At 42.3% G+C, this 16025-nt stretch overlaps 1 protein-coding gene across 6 annotated transcripts; it reads right to left on the bottom strand.

Moving 5' to 3' along the window:
* Window positions 1-730: 730 nt before the first annotated feature.
* LOC123933164 (zinc finger protein 501-like) lies at window positions 731-14878 on the bottom strand. Of its 6 annotated transcripts, none has more exons than XM_045992158.1 (7): window positions 14832-14878; window positions 8082-8129; window positions 7517-7602; window positions 6793-6919; window positions 6154-6234; window positions 5151-5218; window positions 731-4685 (listed from the first exon to the last, which is right to left on the bottom strand). In XM_045992158.1, exons 2-7 carry the CDS (start codon window positions 8104-8106, stop codon window positions 3417-3419), a joined length of 1656 nt encoding a protein of 551 aa, XP_045848114.1. In that variant the 5' UTR covers window positions 8107-8129; window positions 14832-14878; the 3' UTR covers window positions 731-3416. The 6 variants fall into 6 exon arrangements, with proteins under 6 accessions (XP_045848114.1, XP_045848113.1, XP_045848115.1 ...); XM_045992157.1 differs by lacking the exon at window positions 14832-14878 and adding an exon at window positions 14538-14780; XM_045992159.1 differs by lacking the exon at window positions 14832-14878 and adding an exon at window positions 14538-14780 and having other exon boundaries at window positions 8082-8176.
* Between the last annotated feature and the right edge of the window lie 1147 nt (window positions 14879-16025).

Below are 16025 nucleotides of genomic sequence, written 5' to 3' on the forward strand. Positions count from 1 at the left end.
TCACCTGGCAGGCATAAATGGCCTCAAACTGCAACTGAAAGGGATTGGAGCCAAGTCACAAGGCTAACTTAGGGTCCACATCCATGACCCAAATTCTGCAGGCCTGCCTCAGAGGACACTGAAGGGTGAGACTTCTGGGTGGGCAGGATTCCTCCTACATTGTGGCTCAGTATCTGGAGCTGGGTTGTGGTCTGCTTCAAGATCGGCAGGGAGACCAAAGTGAGCAGGCTCACCTCCAGGAACCAGTTGGACACAAGTCCTTCTGGATTCCTTTGTGGTCTAGACTGTTAAGGGCCAATATTAAAATATTTCTCTAAAAACTAACAAGAATCATCAATTACATTATGGAATTAAAGATATTATCAGAAATCTCATAATCTCCACTTGTCACTTTTTTATTGTGTTTAAATACATGTAACAAAATTAACCATTTTAAACACTTAGGTGTACAGTTCTATTCAGTTGGCATCAAGTACATTCGTTTTTGTGCAACCATTACCACTATCCATTTCCAGATGTTTTCATATTCCCAAACAAATACTCTATCCATGAAACATTCACTTTTTTTGTTCTTTCCTCCACCAGTCATGCACTGATAAAGTAGTTTCCACCTGGGTCTTGTTGGCAATAATGGAAAATAAAAGTGCAATTAAACAAAGATAATAAAGGAAAGGGGGAATGAAAGAAAGAGGACAGAAGGCAAAGAACGAGGCAATATATCAGATATGTCTTTGTGTCCAGGGTAGAATCCATTGCAATCACAAACTTTTATGAAAAATGGGGTAAATAGAAAGTATCTCCAAGAATTCCATCAAATAATATACATAAAACAGCAGTTTTTATATGGCAAGTGCTTCAACTACAACTGTAGTACCCTTTTCATTCCACTTATATGAAAAAAACACCAAAGTAAATGAATGCAAATATCAACATTTCAGAGGATGATTTTTGAGAAAACCATGCCACGTTTGATGTGGTGCTTCATATCTAATGTTGGACATCTGAGGAACGGCGACAGGAAATCTGACCAAGACAGAAATTTGGTGCTCTAATTAGGGAAGAAAGGTAACAAAGTAGTTACTGAAGAGGTTGTTGAGAAACAAAGACAAATAGAAGCAAGTCATAGGTGCTTTGGGAATAGAGTAAAATAAATATATCCATTATGGGAGAATAATAACCAGAAAACTTAAATTCACAATATTTGCATTTGGGGCCCTCAATGTCCTCTTGGTTCTGAGCCCGGCATCCCATCATGGACCATCATCTCTCCCAGGCAGAGAACCCAGGACCCCATCACATCCTTGTTGCCCAGGCTGGATGAAGGAGTTCAGCATGGGTGTGACAGTGCGTGTCACTGAGGTAATCAAGCTTCTCCGGTTAGAATGGCTCCAGCAGAACTGAGCTAGACTGCCACAGGCTTCTCCCACAGGAAGAGGAGATGATGGAGTAGTGAGACCCACAGGTGGAAAATGCTTCATGCTTCTTATTTCCCCATATAAAAGACATTAAGGGGGAGACAACCAGAGAGTATGAAAAGAGGATCCTGGTGAGACAGAAGTCAGCTACCATCGTTACGGGAACACACAGATGTTACTGATGAGGGTATCAGATTGTTGGAATTAGGACTTGTGCGTTTTGAGATAACATCCCTTAAGGCCAGTGTATTATATACTGCAATACACACAATGCAGTTAGGACTATACCCATACTCAGATGATTTCATATCCCAATCTCAACCAAACACGAACATACAGGAATGTACCCATGTCACTTCTTTTTAAGTAGGCTCCATGCCCTGCCTGGAGCGCGATGCAGGGCTTGAATTTACAACCCTGAGATTAAGACCTGAGCTGAAATTAACAGTTGGACATTTAACTAACTGAACCCCCAGGTCACATCTGATCAGGAATTATCATTAAACCTGATGGGTTGGAGTGTATTCCACTGATCTGATTAAGCTACAAGGGAAGTGACAGTAAGCTGCTGTAGCCTCCAAGGCCACCCATGACACAACTAAAGGCTGCTCAAGTATTACAAGCATATGAATGTGTTAACTCAAAATTAAACCAAGGTTCTGATAGATTCTGTGTCTCTGCCCAAAGGCCACTTGCAGGAACTGCCAGTGGGACATCAAGTATAACAAGAGTATCAGGACCTGTCCTATTCACGAGGTTTCCCACCTCACAGCATCTGAAGTGGTGTAGACGAATCAGCACATCACATGCCAAGTGCAGCTGTTTCTGAGCACAAAGGACCTAACTGTTCTGCCAGGCTGTGGTGATTTGGGAACAAAGAGAACATCCTGTTAACAGCCTCTCCGTGTTCTGCCCGAGGTTAAAGTATTTTCTAACCTAATACTAGGTGTGCTGCTCTCTTTCAAGAGCTATGAGATCAGGGTGTATAACCTCACTGTTAATTCTTAAGTCTTTCCTAACCCAGAAAGAGCAGGTGTGAGAGAGAACATTTTCAGGAAATTAGAGACCTCTGTCCTTCCCCTTCACGAGCATGACGCACTGTAGATGGGACTATGAGCAGGAACTGATTCACACGCTCACCATCTTCACGGTATTAGACAAGGTCGGTGTAACTAGAGGATCCAGGTGGCCTACATAGCGGTAAGTCTAACGGTGGTAGTCCCATGTGGGGCCAGGCTGCAAACCAGGTCTAGAAACTAGACTGGACTAGCACTGCCTTCAAGGGCAGAAAGCCAGACCATTCCCACAAATGGTCAGGGCAGAGTGGCGCACGTTGAAAATAGATCCATGAAGCCAGCCTATAAACGAGGCCCATACAGCTCTTACATTGAACTTCACTGTGTTCCTCCAACACGGTTTGTGAGACACTGACTGCTTTCCCACATTGCTTAACCTCACAGGCATCTAACTAGTGAGTTCTTTCATGTATTCAACAGGACACCTGTAGACCTTTCCACATTCCTCGTATTCATAGTTTCCCTCCAACGTGGGTGTTTTGTTTTTTGAAATGCACTGGAATAACAGACCTTGTCACTCTTATTACATACGTAAGTCTTCAATCTGTTGTGCGTTTTAAGGTGTTAAGTCATGACTGCGACGTGAAGCTTTTCTCACATTCCTTACGTTTAAGGGGTTGCTCTCTCGTATCAATTTTTACACGTTGAGTTTGGCTTGAAGTGAAGGCTTTTCCTCAGTGTTTACATTCATAGGGTTTATCTCCAGTGTGACTTCAAATGTGGAAGTAGTGAAGGCTTTCCCACAGTCCGTAACAGTCACAGGGTCACTCTCTACTTTGAATCTGTATAAGTTTATGAAGGTTGGAAGACCAAGTGAAGCTTGTCCAGTATTCATTACATTAACAGGGTTTCTATCCAGTGTGAATACTTAAATGTCAAATCAGGAGAGCACTAGTGAAAGCCCACAGTACTTAAGTTCATAGGATTACTCTCTAGAGTGATTTCTCAAATGGCTATTAAAATACAAGAAAGTCCTAAAGGCTTCCCCGCATTCGCCACATTGAAAGGGTTTCTCTCCAGTATGAGGTCTCAAACGTTCCTTAAGATATGAGGGATTACTGAAGGCTTTCTCACATTCACCACATTCAAAGGGCTTCTCTCCACTGTGAGTTCGTAGATGCTTTTTAAGGACTGAGGGCCAAACAAAAGCTTTCCCACATTCCTTACATTGATAGGGTTTCTCTCCACTGTGAATTCTCAAATGTACGCTAAGTCGTGAGGAATTAGTAAAGGCTTTCCCACACTCCTTACATTTATAGGGCTTCTCTCCAGTGTGAATTCTCAAATGTTCATTAAGAATTGAGGAACTACTGAGGGCTTTCCCACATTCTTTACATTTATAGGGCTTCTCACCACTGTGAGTTTGAACATGTTTCCGAAGGACTGACAGCCAAGCGAAGTGTTTCCCACATTCCTTACATTTATAAGGCTTCTCTCCAGTGTGAATTCTCAAATGTTCATTAAGAACCGAAGAACGACTGACGGCTTTTCCACATTCCTTACATTTATAGGGCTTCTCACCACTGTGAGTACGAACATGTTTACGAAGGAGTGAGGGCCACTGGAAGTGTTTCCCACATTCTTTACATCGATAGGGTTTCTCTCCAGTGTGAATTCTCAAATGCACATAAAGGCGTGAGGATGTAGTGAAGGCTTTCCTACATTCACTGCATTCAAAGGGTTTTCTTTCACCGTGAAGTCGAATGATACGATTATCGAGGCACTTGGAATCTGCGTAAGACTTCCCACACTGTTTACCTTCATGGGGTTCGTGAGCAGCCTGTGTCTGCACAGGCTCGTTTTGGCCTGCTGAGAAAACTGAAGCTTTTATAAATTGCTTCCATTCACTGAAATCTCTTCCATTGTGAGTTCTCCTATGTGCCTGAAAGTGTGAGCGACTAATGAACGTTTTCCCACAGTCACTGCATTCAAAAGTCTTTTCTGCCACGCTGGTTCTCTCATACGCTGCATGTGGAGTCCGCCTGTAGACTTTACCACACTGATTCAACTCAGAAAGATTCTCTCTAGCAGAGTTTTTCTTTTGCAGATTAGGGAGGCCACTGCGATACTGATTACACTCAAAACTGTTCCCTCTATTTTGAGTTCTCACGTGTGTCTTAAGGTTTAAATGTTTATTCAAGACTTTTCCACCTTGCTCACAGTCAGAGAGTTCTGCTCCATGGCGGTTCCTTTCCTGTTGATGGAAGGGATGAAAGATGACGACAGGATTTTCAGACTGATGATAAATTTCAACCTTATAATGCAAGAAACATGATGATGATAAGACTCTTAGCATTTTCATTACATAAATACAGTTCCTGTTGATTTCTTTCAAGTTAAACCAGGGAACCTGTCTGCCAAAAACTGATGCCATCTACTCTTAAGATCATTCTATTAAAATTTCACGAAAATGTTTAAAAAGACTCAATGACAAGTTACATATCTGGGAATGTGTACCTGTGGCACCTAGAGAGCAACAATTTTCAAGACAGATTTGGATTATAAATGCCAAGTCGTCATATTCAGAGTATCTCCGAATTACTCTGTCTTTGGTGAATGCCATTTGTTTCGGGTATCTCACACCTGCACTGAATTCTATAACAGGAAGACCAATCTGTTTTGAATGTGGAATATAAAAAATGTCACTTATCAATCTTACTTTTGTTTTTCCTCCAAAAAAATCCTGGTGAGATGCTGACCCTTTCGTTTGAGGCTGTGTTTCCCATTCTGAAGTAAAACAAAACACAAATTTAAATATTTGCAGGAAAAAAATCATAGGCTAAACAATTTTCTTTCTCTTTTTTTTTTCTTTAAGATTTTATTTATTTGGGCGCCTGGGTGACTCAGTCGGTTAAGTGTCTGCCTTTGGCTCAGGTCACCATTCCAGAGTCCTGGGATCAAGTCCCATGTCAGGCTCTCTGCTCAGCAGGGAGGCTGCTTCTCCTTCTCCCTCTGCCTGCAGTTCCCCCCTGCTTATGCCCTCTCTCTGCCAAATAAATAAAATCTTAAAAAAAAAAAAATTTTATTTATTTGACAGAGAGAGAAACAGCAAGAGAGAGAATACAAGCAGGGGAAATGGAAGAGGGAGAAGCAGGCTTCCTGCTGAGCAGGGAGCGCTATGTGGGGCTCAATCCCAGGACCCTGGGATTATGATATGAGCCAAAAGCAAATGCTTAATGGCTGTGCCATCCAGGCACCACTAAACAATTTTAAATTAAGACTCAATTTCCTTTATTTTCATATTAAAAATGGTGAAATAACAAGAAAAAAGGTTCACCTGTTTGTTTATGGGGAAAATATGACAATAAGTGTGTAGGGACAGACTTCAGTGGTTTACTAAAAAATAATTTTCTGAAAATCAAACATGATGTCAAACAATAGCAAAATATTATCAAGGTAATATATTACCAAGTAGACATGTGAAAAATACCTGGACAAGGAGGATACACCAAAATGATAAACTTCAAGAAGAATCAGAACAGGTCATTTGCAAGATCATAGGAATTTTAAGTAAAAGACTGAAGGAACCTGAACATATCCCAAAACATCAGAGGTAAATGGTTTCATCCCTCTGAGACCAATGTATCTTAAAATTTTACACATTAAAGTTGCAAAGATGCCATCCTTCAGCTTGACCAGTTAGGCCTGTTAACAGCACTCACCTTGGAAAACTCCCTTCTCCACTGTCCTCAGCTCTTCTTGTTCCAACCAAGCGATCAGCTTTGGTTTCGACAGTTGATATTCTGTCCACAGGAAAAGGTACATTAACAGGAGAGACTCATACAAGAGAAGACAAAGCCTCCAATGAATCCAGAACGATATTTCTAATGAAAGCCATGAAATTATCCCCAAAGGACCAAAAGAGGCAAATACTCCCCTTCTGTGACAAAAGATAAGTTATCTCTTGACACCTGAAAGCCAAACTTGAATGTATATAAGTATTTACAGAGCATAAAGATACTCAAATAGGAAATTAAGATGATGAAAGATCTTCGTTCTGATGGGGAAACCACTAGAGGAGTGGTCCTCAAACGCTGGAGTGCATCACAATCAGCAGGATGGCTTATTGAAACACAGAAGATGGGGCGACAACCCCAGCTTTATAATTCAGAATGTCAAAAGTGGCGTCTAAGAATGTAAATTCCAAACAGAGGGCCACATTTATAGAACATGCATTGCAGACGATAACCTGTTAGTGCAGGGACTATGTATCTCTTTTCTCCAATTATGTTCAGAGGGCATCACCAAGGCTGGAAACACAGTAAGTACATGACACACATCTGGAATGCTGGCAGACTTACCTACTGCGACCAGGTTCTGGTAGTTCTCCAGCATCACATTTCTGTACAGGTTTCTCTGAGTAAGGTCCAGTAATAGCCACTCCTCCTGGGAGAAGTCCACTGCCACATCCTCGAAGGTCACTGCAATCTAAACCATCACACCCATGTTGGCTTGCGACAAGAAACATCTCCACCAACGTTCACGGGAGAATGAGGACGGAGATTCGATACCTATGCCTGGTTATGAGATTTCTCTTCATCCTCCCACAGTTCTATGGTCCTAGGTCCTCTTCTTCCCGTCTAAACTCACTCACTGCTCATCTCCACTCTTATGGCTTTAATGGCACCTTTTAATCTTATCTCAGAAAAACCAGAGTAGGAGTTCTTATTTCCCTCCATTGCAGTAGACTTCTAAGCACACTAAAGATCCTTGATAAACAGCAGAGAATGACTAAATTCATTGAAAAAGATACACCCTCCTTACGATGTCAGAACACATAGCAAGGTGGAAATACGTACCTGTTATCCATGAGGTTCATAGGTGATTAGTGAAATACTAAGATTATTTTCAGAGTAATCCCTTTTCAATATGAGTTTCCACTTCCAGGGAAAAAGCAACTGGGGATTCAGTCCTTGTGTGGGGTTTATTTGCTTTAGGAAGCTCAGAACACAGATGTGCCTAGAAGGAATGTATCCACCTAGTGGATATAAGTATGGTATTCTGTTGATTGATATGCTTTATTACCTGTTGATAATTTTTCAGCCAGACAGCCACCATCCTTTCTGCCTCTGTTTTTTCCTCAGGCAGATAAAAAGGATCTCTAGAAAGATCTGGGAGGAAAAAAAAAAAATGCAGCATGACCAGAATCACCTACCTGAAAAATCATTCCGTCCTAGTTTGAGATTTCCATATATTCCTGTACACTCAAGAAATCTCACAGAGATATACACTACTGCCATAAAATATCAGAGTAGCCCTCCCTCACCCAGAGCCATAAAAGGGACATGCTAGACGTACCACCCACGAAGAAAGGGGTCATCACCTTATTTTACAGGTATGGAAACCCAATCCCTGGGAAATCCAATTCTTTATTTGCCCAAGACAGTAAAACTCATCAATGGGATTATGCAGCACCAAGTCTCAAAGCACACACATCAGGAAGCTGACTTAGGTAACAGCATTCTCTGGCCTATTTCAGCTCTTTCTAAGTGAACCAGCAGCCTGACTGCCTAGGCCCAGAACCAGGCCCTATACTGTGTAGGGGTTACCTTTAAGACTCATCTGAAAATGAGAATCAACAATGACTTACCATGGGTCAGATCAATGGCTGCCATCCTGGGAGAGTGATGAAATTTGCCTGATGAGAAATTTGATGCCAAGATCACTTCAGTGCAACTTAAAAATCTGAGTAAATATGGCAGTCTTCATTACTCTTGGCACAATGTTACCCAGAGTACCTTTCATTCATATCAATCATCAATCAGTAAGCATTACTAATCCATTATCAAACATCATACATTAGCTCTCTCTCAGTAGAGGATATACGGGAAATTCACTAAAAATGTTATAATCTTTGGCATGAAAGTCAGTAATAGCTATTACCATTTCCTTACAACGGACATATGACAGATATCTGTCTTACTAGGAGCTGTATGTGTATCAGCTCACCTAACTGTTGTAACAACCCTTTACAGTAGATATCATCTGCCCTATTTAATAGCTAATAAAGCTACATTCACAGAACACTAATCACTGGTCCAATACTATTCAATTAAGGAAAGAAAAAGAGATCCACAATTGAATGCAGACGGGCGTCTCTCAAATGTTCGAGATCCTGAGGTTCTTATTCCCCAATATGAGCAGACGTCATTCTAGACCTGCCTTGTCCATTCGGGTAGCCAGCAGCCACATGTGCCATTGAGTACTTGATATGCCGTTAGTAAAACGGGATTTTAGATTTTATTTATTTTTAATTAAATTTTAAACTTTCGCAGGTTTATTAGAAAACTTAAATGTTTCCATAAACTTAAATACATCTTTCTCAACTGTATTTATTACATGAGCCAAACACATAAAATACATCTGACGAAAATTTTGTGTCCAGTGAATTCTGAATACTTAGTATGATGAGAAGAATTTAAAATACCTCAATTCTTATACAGGGTTCCATGCTGAAATATATTCAGTAGATGGGATAAAGTATATTATTACATAAGATTTCCTTCTTTTTTGTTTATTGCAGTTACAGAAAAGCTTTAATCATATACTTGGCCTACACATTATATTTCCATTCACCAGGACTGGCCTAGAATACTGCTGGATATTATGAAGAGGAGAAAAATGAAGTGTTTAATTTGGTAACACCCTTAAGCTTCACTTCATGGAGCTGAGAGTGGCTTGGAGCCCTGCACCTCCTTTTAATTTATCTAATAGGCTTATTCCTTCCTTCTTTCTACAAATAATTAAGAAATTGTGTCCTGTCCTAGGCATTATGCAGAAAACGGTAAAATATACAGAAAATGTCCTGGGGCTTAATGGCCCATTATTCCCAAGGGACAAGATATTCAGTTATTAATGGACACATCCGTTTGTTGGTGCTTATGAAACAAAAACTCAAATGGATGAAAAAATAAAGAGTATCTTATATACAAATACAAATGTATACACAAATATTTTGGTTTGCTTCTTGGGTAATATGACAGAAAAAGGGAAGGCTGTTCTAAATAGGATCCAAAATTTTAAGAAAAATAATGCTGGAAGGATTTTAGAAAACTCAGAAGGCTCTTCAAGTATTCAACAGCCTCAGGAGGGTCTTAATTGAGGCTCAAAGCAATCAAAGTTTGCCCACTGCCCCTTGCCCTGGCAAAGGAGCAATGCCAAATCAGCCTGTCCTTCACACTGACTTTAGGAGTTTTTCACAGAACTTCCTTATCATTACAACTTCTGTTTTTCACCAAGCTTTTATTTTATTTTTATTCCTTTCTTAATAAGGCTTCCTTCTATCTTTTAACCTGATACAGTTTAAAGGACAACTCCTGTGTTGAACATTATTGACTCTCTTTAATAAACTGAACAGAGAACGGCAGCCCAAATGCTATCTACAGAGTAGATGAGATGTGGGGGTTGATTTCATCAAGTCTTTGTCTGGAGCCAGATGCTGAGCTCCTTGAAAGACACTCAGCTGCATTATGAGCGCTACGGCTCACTCGGAAGATGCACACAGAAGCACTTGCCTTGGGAATCCAAGTGAATGCTAGGCTTAGCTGTTACCTCAGTAATGATTACAAAGACTGTGGTGAGAGACAGAGTCTTATGACTAGAGTTGCACAGAAAATGGCATGCTCATATTTACTAAGACAAGCTCAAATCAAGGTCTGATAACCACAAAGCCTCAAGACAGCTCTTAAAAAGGACATTTTTTGTGGCCATAGGACTGACACTGCTGAAAATCAAACATGAAACTTAACTGCACAGGCAAAATTACAACCACAATTAGAGTGTCTATATCAACTAGTTGTTCACGTGAAAATTAGGGCATTGATACCGGAAGAATGAGATTTGAAATGAATGGGGACATTGAGTCAGATCAAGATGAAAGTCACAATCTCAAATCCACAAGACACCAACTCTCCCTCATCAGGAAGTCTCCTGCCCTTTGGTTTCTGAAATGAGCTTTCCTCTGCTTAAAAATACAGAAGAACTCTCACTTGGGGCAGAAGTCTTAGAAGGAAATGCTCCTTCTCTTCAAGATCCACCCAAACTACCTGCTACTGCCTCTAGTGGCATAATGAATTCATAGTCCAGGGTAACAGGGAAACAAGTCAGAGCAAGATAAAACAGCCTGTACAACAAAATAGTTCCAATTAGGATAATATGTAGAAGAAACCGGAGTACCCTAACAGGGAATAAACTATAGCATGCCAGACCCGTAAGTGTGGAATGTAACAATAAACTGGGCCAAATTCATCGACATGGGGGCACTTACTATAATGACAGTCTGGGTTTAATATATACTACCTCACAGATGCGGGGAAAGCTCTCACAGCTTACTTGCTTGGATGCTACCATAGACTCAATGGTGACCTACAGTAGCAAGTTCACATGTCAGAAATTCCGCCACAAAATGTAAAGGGGCACTGGATCTATCCTGTGTGATACACAGCCCCACCCCCCACTCCACACTGAGGGAACAGAAGAGTCTCCACAAGGGTACGGAGAAACAGGGTAAGTAGATGGCCTCCATCCTAGAAGCCTCCGTGGTTATTCTCCATGATAGGTGAGGTACGACTGTAGGTGCTATACGATCACTGAGTTCCCTGATTTCAGTGGGGACGATGAGAAGCCAGAGTGGCAGAAACCAAGTGGGCGGCACTTAATTGCCAAAGACAAAGTAGGCATGGGAACCATCAAGAGCAGTGGGAATGAAACAGGAATCAGAGTGCTCTGGCTGCAGAAATCGCTGGCAGTGGCTAACTGATCCCAGCCTAATTGGTCCCTTGCAATGAAATAGATACGCAGCCTATTCTAGCAGAGCTCAACAAACCTGCTCTACCAGTCCATACTGTACATTGCAGGCACAGCAGGCCAAATACTGTCTGTGCTATATAAACGCAAGTCTGTCTCTGTGGTTTCAAAGAAGCCATAGAAAATATGTAAACCATGGTTTACATGGTTTACGCCTGGGTGGCTCAGTGGGTTAAAGCCTCTGCCTTCAGCTCAGGTCATGATCCCAGGATCCTGGCATCAAGCCCTGCATCAGGCTCCCTTGCTCAGCGGGGAGTCTGCTTCTCCCTTTCCCTCTGCCTGCTTCTCCCTCTGCCTGTGCTCTATGTCAAATAAATGAGTAAAATATTTTTTAAAAAATGTAAACCAATGAGTACAGTTAAGTTTGTCTAAAGCTGTATTTACAAAAACTGGTGGAGGCCAGATTTGGCCCAAGGTCCAGTTTGCAACCTATGTACTAGAATTTTATTTGATGTCTGTAACTAGAAACCTCAAGTACAGTAACCAAAACTCAGATTTGACTGACCACAGTGGAAAATCACAGCCGCCTACCCAACTTCAAGACACAGGCCATATCACAAACTTGGGACTCCTTCGGCAAAGGAAGGATCTTGCATCATCACCACTAGTCACACTATAAACCTTCCTACAGGCTCTTCATAAAAGGATGTACAGTCATTTACAAGTGACTATGCATGGGGGAGAAGGAAATATTCAGACAGTCTCTAAGAGGACAATAATTCCTGAGGATCCAAAATATCATTCTGGCACACCACCAAAGCAGAGACTTAAGAGGTGATTTTTTTTCTTAAAAAATCTTAACCTTCAGTGAATGCAGACTGGACCCAGCTGCAGCAAGCCCCCACCCTGTGTTTATTTCTTTCCCTAAAACCTAAATATATAATTGGAATTTTTGGCAACTCGCAGAATTTCCTTATCTCTGACCCATAGGGTAAGGACCATTATGGTAGGAAAAGCTGAAAGGAGTATCCTGAAATTCCCCACCACTGGCCAATATAATCCAGAAACAATACCAACACTGCAGGAGGAAATACAAAGATTAATGCTTCAAAAAAATTAGTTCATCTATATCCTTCTCGTTTTCACTAATGCACAAGTTATTACAGGATAACTTTACAATTTAGTCTTTAGGTAACTGATTTTCATGAGATTGTAACTAAATTTGAGCAGTAGTTAATAAGGACTGTGAGGGAGATAAAATACTTGATGTACATTATAACTCCTTTTTTTTTTAAGACTTTATTTATTTATTTATTTGACACAGAGAGAGAGATCACAAGTAGGCAGAGAGGCAGGCGGGGGGCGGGGGGAAGCAGGCTCCGTGCTGAGCACAGAGCACAATGCAGGGCTCTATCCCAGGACACTGAGATCATGACCTGAGCCAAAAGCAAAGGCTTAACTCACTGAGCCACCCAGGCGCCCCACATTATAACTCCTTTATGCAGCATAATATGAAGTACATATCACCCACAAGATAGTCTGTGAAAGATCTTTTGAAGCTTCTGGACCTGAACAGCTGGCAAACTAAAAAACACAGGGCTGTTTCTAGAAATCAGGTTTTATTGGAACAAAACCATATCCATTTATTTACTAAGGTTTATGGTTGCTTGTGCACTACCAAGGCAGAGCTGAGTAATTCCCGGCCTTACGGCCAACAAATCGTAATGTAGTCACTGAAAGAGGACTGCATCTACCTCCATTTTGGCCCCAAACTTTCTAATTGATTAAGGTCGTGTTTCCAGCTCATCACCTAACTCAGGCAAAAGTCCAAAAGGGCAAAGCATCTCTGATGGGAACTGAAACTTCCTGCTCAAGCTTAAAGGACTGCTCTGAGCTAGCAGAGCCCATGTGACTGACTCCAAGGCAATGACGGCCCTGATCTTTGCTCACTTGCAGGTACGCACTGACCTCTGTCCCACATGCACCTTATAAAAAACTGGAAGTATTTTCAGAACTTTGACAACCTTCTGAGACACTAGGTCCCTCTCTTCCTGGTATTGGCCTCACTGATATATATTTCTACCTTGTTTCACCACCACTCATTTCTCTGTCTTTGATTTTGTCAGCGACCAGTGGCCGAACTTGGTCTGTTTTAGAGCCCCAGAGACAGGTGCTCTTGCAACCCTGAGCCCCCCGGTGACATTACTACCTTGGCCTTTCCTGACACAAAGTTTACCAACCTCCATATCGGACCGAATTACCATATTACAAAATTACAAGATGAAGAAAACATTTAAACACATCATGGAAATAAAATCACAAATATCAAAAGTATGAGTTTCTCAAAGAACATGTGACTCTTCCAAGTCAGTATTACGAAGAAACAATAGCTCTGCTTTAGCTTAAAAGAGACTAAGAGTAAACATATATATTGTCATACATAAACGTTGACTGAGTCATAGATCAAAAAATATTCAAAAACATATTTTGAGACAATGTATAGGATTTTAGTTTTCACAGAGCACATATCAGTTAACATTTTAAATTTTCTTGGGTGAAATCAATGTATTATTGTTTTAGTAGCAAAATGTCCTTATCCTTAGGAGATACATTACCAGTATTTTTTTTTCACTTTTTTGGAAAGGTTTTATTTATTTATTTGACAAAGAGAGAGCGAGCACAAACAGGGGGAGTAGCAGGCAGAGGGAGAAGCAGACTCCCTGCTCTGTGGGGCTCCATCCCAGGACCCCGGGATCATGACCTGAACCGAAGGCAGACGCTTAACCAACTGAGCCACCCAGTCGCCAACATTACCGAGTATTTAAAGGTCAGGTATCACGCCTGCAATTTACTTCCTTTTTACTCTCAATACATGTCGTTATCCAGAGAGCGCAACCATGCAAAAATGCGAAAATGGGCGAACCTACTTCGACCGCATTCAGAGCAGTAGTATTTACGTCTCCTTTAGGTTAAGATCTTTGGAAACAAAAATGTCGGGAAAATACACGTCCTGTAATTGTGAAATTCAATTACTTAAAAGTGGGGTAATAAAGCCTCCGTTCTTTTCTCCAGGGGTCCCCTAGTTTGAAACCTGGTGGGGACGGACGGGTTCAGGAGGGAAGGATGCTAAGGTCGGTGAAAACCGCTCCTCTGTAGTACAGAGACTTGTGCACGCGTGTATCACTAGCTTCTGAAATACGCCCACTCGTGACGTCCGAGAAAGCACAGTACCTTCCGACTAAGACACGGTGTGTCCAAAATAAAGGACGAGCGTGACAAAGCCAACTTTCCCAATGCTCACCAGTCAGGTCCCGAGGAGGCGGAGTCTGGGTCACTCCCAACAGCTGAAATTCTTTACCTCCTTGAGAAAAGTCACATAGGTTGCCTGCGCAGTGGATACAAAAGACCCCACGGAGGCGGCCTCACAGCAGGTCCACAGCGGCTCCGGGCGGGAACCGCCGGCCTCAGCGGCCCCTTGGCCGATCTAGGCGGATGCGCACCGCGCGGCCCGGCCCTTCAGCAGGCCCATCCGCGACCCTGACTAAACCCCTCCCTGCATTCCCTCCTCCTCCACTCCCCTTCACGCCACCCTTACCACAGCCAGCCCACAGCTGACCACTACCACCTCCAAGCGCTGAACGCGGTCCAGAGAAGGCAGCCGGAAGAGAACCCCGCGGGCGTGTGACGCCACTTCCGCTTCCTGTCGGGAGTGCGAGGGGCGGGGCTTCCACTGAGACCGCCTAACTGTGGCTCCCTCATTCGCGGGCTGAATGGCGGGCTGGGCTGCGGCTAGGTTTGAGGCCGGGATGCGGCCGGGAGGCCACGGCGGGGCTGGAACCAGGTACCTGGGCGCGGCTGCGGGCGGACGGCGGGACCCGTGCGCGGGGTGGGCCGGGGTGGCGTGGGGCGAGCCCCAGCTGCAGTTTGCGCGGTGGGAGGACACACCTGGACAAACCCAACGGCCTGCTCAGTGGAAGGTTTCGTTCCTCCCTCCCCGCAGTTCCTAGAGCCTGTAAAGTCGTCGCTCCGTATCGATAAGCCCGAGAATCCAGCGGTCCATCCCGTTTTTAGGCCTTTATTTTGAGTGTTATTGGGTGGCGTTTTTGCAGTAAGTAGAGATATTTTTAAACACGATTGGGTGATCCCATCTATTCAGGACTTAGGGGAGGGAAGTGGGGGCGTAATGGACGAAGCATGTGAAGAAGATTAAGAAGTACAGTCTTCCGGTTGTAAAATAAGTAAGACAGGAGATGTCAGGGACCCGCATATGGAATATAGTCAATGTAACATTTCACCATTCTTTGTATGGTGACAGCTGTTAACAAGACTTATTGTGGTGACCATTTCACGACGTGTATATATGTCAAATCACTGTGTGCTCCTGAAACTAATCAATTATTGTATGTCAGTTCATCAATAAAAAGAGAAACGTCTTGTCCTTGCGCATCATCGAATGTGTTTTATGCATCGACTGAATTGTTAACCTCTGTTGCTGTGTTAATGTTTCACCTTTAATTGTACAAATATTTAATTGTTCTTTAACGTCACCAAAAATGCCAAATTTATTAGTTTAAATCAACGTTATGGAAGTTAAAGAAAATAATTAATTTGTCTCATGGACGGGAAGGTGACTTATTAATTCATTCGTTTCCAAGCCCCATCTAGCAGTCACTAGGGTTAAAGGTGAGTCAGCTGATTGCTTGAAATCTAATGAACTTTAAGGTCTTCAGTTTGTCCTGTTGAATGTTAACAGTATTGACATAATAAATCCCTTCAGATAAATGTGAAT

This window comes from Meles meles, chromosome 20, assembly GCF_922984935.1.
Source record: "Meles meles chromosome 20, mMelMel3.1 paternal haplotype, whole genome shotgun sequence".
Classification (NCBI taxonomy): domain Eukaryota; kingdom Metazoa; phylum Chordata; class Mammalia; order Carnivora; family Mustelidae; genus Meles; species Meles meles.